The sequence below is a fragment of the Anopheles gambiae genome, chromosome 2, assembly GCF_943734735.2.
Source record: "Anopheles gambiae chromosome 2, idAnoGambNW_F1_1, whole genome shotgun sequence".
Classification (NCBI taxonomy): Eukaryota; Metazoa; Arthropoda; class Insecta; order Diptera; family Culicidae; genus Anopheles; species Anopheles gambiae.
The window spans coordinates 87,971,035-87,974,843 of NC_064601.1; the positions used below are offsets into that span (position 1 = coordinate 87,971,035).

The 3,809-nt window shown below is 41.5% G+C and overlaps 2 protein-coding genes and 1 pseudogene across 2 annotated transcripts; 2 read left to right on the forward strand and 1 right to left on the reverse strand.

Moving 5' to 3' along the window:
- Positions 1-704: 704 nt before the first annotated feature.
- LOC3290025 (uncharacterized) lies at positions 705-1,860 on the reverse strand. The gene is made up of 3 exons (XM_556339.3): positions 1,489-1,860; positions 1,019-1,329; positions 705-940 (listed from the first exon to the last, which is right to left on the reverse strand). The coding sequence occupies exons 2-3, from the start codon at positions 1,229-1,231 to the stop codon at positions 773-775; spliced, it is 381 nt and encodes a 126-aa protein (XP_556339.3). The 5' UTR covers positions 1,232-1,329; positions 1,489-1,860; the 3' UTR covers positions 705-772.
- On the forward strand, positions 1,625-2,234 carry LOC5667322 (uncharacterized; annotated as a pseudogene).
- Positions 2,235-2,811: 577 nt separating this feature from the next.
- Positions 2,812-3,311, forward strand: LOC5667323 (uncharacterized). The gene is made up of 2 exons (XM_001688659.2): positions 2,812-3,010; positions 3,099-3,311. The coding sequence occupies exons 1-2, from the start codon at positions 2,816-2,818 to the stop codon at positions 3,285-3,287; spliced, it is 384 nt and encodes a 127-aa protein (XP_001688711.1). The 5' UTR covers positions 2,812-2,815; the 3' UTR covers positions 3,288-3,311.
- Positions 3,312-3,809: the final 498 nt, after the last annotated feature.

A 3,809-nucleotide genomic window follows, 5' to 3' on the forward strand; every position in this document is an offset into this window, starting at 1 on the left:
CACATAGAAGTTTTATGATCAACGATTATTGTTCTTATGAAGAACTGAATTCTTTCAAACAACTAATATTAATGTATTAGTCAGAAAGGAGTATACGAATCCAAGACATTATGGTTGCAAAAAAAAGATTATTTGCCACTTATTCCATGACATTCCACTTGTGGAATAAAAAATAAAACATTTAATGAATATATGTTTGTATTCAATGTCTAAAAATACCTTTTATTCGAATGATTATTCAAAAGTCTAAAGCAATGGAGTCTCCAGCTAATTTTTTTCAACAATATATTTACGAGTAAAACAAACCCTGTTACTACAAAAAGAACGGTCGCTCATTAAACTTAAACTTAATACTTGCGATTGGTGGAACGGAGCAAATGTATTTTCCAGCGAATTATTTATTGAATACACGAAATATTCTGATTTTTTGTTGCTAAAAGTAAATGTCCAAAACGTGTGATCGGCAGAGTAAGGCTTTGTGGCTGTTTGCTTTCTATATGCCGGCTCATTTTCCTTCATGCATGTGATTAAACCATCATACATTTTGAAAAATTATTCTATCAATTGGACTCATTACGTGGAGCTCTTGGGGCATTTTAAAGGAATGTACTTCTTTTCGTCGCAAAATTTGCCGATCACTGCCGCGGACCATACAAACATTCAAATTTATAGTCATAATTGTAAGAATAATTCAAGTCAACTGGTTAAAAATTTGACAATAAATATTTATTAAAGTAACAAAACAATGCGCTCCTTTCTTACTGCTGCTACATTACTTTACACAATAGTACTTCACTATAATGGCGTACGGCAAAATAGACTTTGCATTTATCTTAATTGTAACGGTCGTTGTTCCAATCTTGCCACTAGAAATATCGGCCGTAAATCCGTGCGTTGAGTACCTGTCTGCCGCCAGCGTAATAAAGTTGATGTTTTTAGCCTGCACACGGAACGAAAGAAGATTCGTTTATTAATGTTTTATTTCATTCCTTTTCCTAAAAAAAAAGAGATAACTCACCGCTGTCGGATTGGTGTACGACACATCCTGTGGCATTACCGAGCCTTTGAGAAGCGTTTTAGAGTAGCACAAAATGTCGGCCGCATCTTTTGCGCCGAAAAAGTAGCTCTGCTTCGACGTGTTCACATCGCTCGACGTGTACAGGCCCCGGACATCCGGGCAGAGGACGACGATCAGTCCCGCGATCAGCACAAATCCCGCTGTCCGATGCATTCTGCTAGTGCGGTCCGTTCTGTATGCCGGGCGGTGTGCCCAACCAAGCCGCTTTTATAAACTTCCAAGCCGTTACGTTTTGCTCTCCTGCGGTGTACCTGTAATTGAGGACAGCCTCATTGAGCCGACAGTTTAATGTCCTTTCCCCCCGACGAAAACAAAAACAAACCAAAAAACCGACCACTCCAAAAATTGGTTTACATTTTTATCTCCTGTTTCTACCACTTTCTCACACGATCTTACCCAGAGAAAGTTACCTTTATTTCCTTCCAATCGTTTGTATGGCCGGGCTTGGAGAACGTTTCCGGATTTGCGAAGCGAAGACACTTTTGGTAGCAGCCAAAAGTGGTAACGGACGTGAAATAAAATTTCACCTGCACCCCTTGCACCGAAATGCACTGCTCCCAGCACATCCTTCCCTTTGCCGTGCTGCACCGTCAGGCGCGGCGCGAAGGGATTCTATAAAAGTTACCGCTCCGTGCGGGACATGTTTCAGTTCCGTCGCTGGCTCGATAAACAAGGAAATCGATAAAAATGCATCCCACGTACCGGCTGAGTGCGTTCTGCCTGACCGTGATCCTGTGCAGCCTGGCGGCCCGAGGCACGGTGGGCTCGCTGCAGACAAATACCAACCCGGCGGTGAAGGAATTTGGTGTGGCGGACGCTAAGCTCGTGCTGTGCTTCGACAAGACGGTCTACGCGCTTAGCCGGAGCCCAACATCGTTGGCTCACATTACGGTAGGTTGGACCAACTGCATGGGATCGTCTTGAAATGTGCGTCCAACATTACTGATCTATTTGTATTTGTAACACTTATTTTTAGGACAAAAACATCAACTACGTCAAGGTGGAAACGCTCAAACCAGGATACTATGGTGGCGTCAATGCTGAAATTACCGGCGGTGCCATCAAAAAGCCGAACATCGTCATTACACTCACCGAGGGTGGTAGAAGGAACATTTTCAAAAGTAACGTAAGGGTGCAAATGTACTGCGAAGCTTAAATTGCCATAATTTATTAAAAATTGAGTATCTACATATTGTTATAAATGAAGAAATTAAGGTGTTTGTTATAATGATGACACATTTATTATAAGGCTTTGTTAAATATTTTCATTGCGTTCTGTAAGGATTTTGGTTTGGTTGGATTTGGTTGAAATAAATCTTTTGTTTACAAAACTGGGAAATATTACGTTACATTTTATGTGTTTTTTGTTTCATGGTCCTGTTTCGCTCTTTCTCAAATCCGCGTGCAATAATACGCTGGACCTTCACCTTCGCACGGTGACCTCAAAACACTTTTATTGGCACAGACACTGGCGCGGACACTGCAAAAAGTAATAATAAAATGCTCCGTAACTGAGGCCACCCAATAATCCCCGAAAATCTCTCCCGCAAAACTCCCGCAAACGAACACGCTCAGCCAGCCAGCCTGGTTTAATGTTATCGATATAAAAACGAACCATCCCGCACCAGCACGGTTCAATCTCGTCGAAAGTGATCAGGAAGAAAGTCATTCCGCGTACGTTCGTGACCGTGCATTACACCATTCTTCCGAAACTGCCCCAAAGCATCGACCGTAAGAATGGACCGTTGTTGCCTGTTTGTGATTTCTGGATTTCTGCTGATTGTCGCACTACACACGACCGGGGCGAGCTTGTTGAACACGAACCAGGATCTGGTGGTGCAGTTCGGAACGTACGATGCAAAGTTCCAGCAGTGCTTCTACCAGAAGCTTTACTCCGGCATGATCAGCCCGCAAAGTGTGACGTTTAACAATGTAAGTGGTGTAATCTAATGTGTTTTGTTGTCTGCTATGCAGTGAAATTCGTCAATTTGATTTGCCTTGTTCTGTTCTCTCTGTTTAGCCGGCGGCGAAAGCGATAAAGTACGTTATTGTGGAATCGGATCAGAAGATTGATCTCGGCGGTATAGCGGCCTCGATCACGGCGGGCACGGTCGGTGACAGCAAGGCGATCACGGTTCAGGTAAACACCTCGCCGAACACGATCAAATTCCTGAACAATTTCACGGTGAAAATGTACTGCGAGAAATAAAGTAGTTTATGTAGTTCGTTATAACATTTTCGGTTGTTTTATTTCGGATCCTCTGCGTCTGACCAAAGATCACTCTTTGCCATATAAAAAAAAAAACAAACAAAAATATCATCTTACCTTTCCTTATTCTTATTCTTACCTATGTGAGTTTGGACCTATACGCTCCTATGATGGTACTCCTAATTGTTGTTTGACTACTAAGGGATACCGACTTGCGTTTACTTTTTAATTTATTTAGTTTATTAACATATCTGATTTTCTTTGATGATTCACGATATTATTTTTGTTCGGAGGAACAGGACTGAGGAACATCCCTGTCATTAAAATGCATTTTAGACTCTTTTTGGTTATTCCTAAGGATGGCAACAAATTGTTGTATTGTATTGTTGTATTGTTTATTGTATAAGTGATTGGCCAAACAAGCGGCCTTATCACTGAATTAAAACTAAAACTTAAATAACTAACGCAGTGTACAATGACAAAACCGATCAACAGAATCTAGTAGGTAGGTGCCAGTCAAAT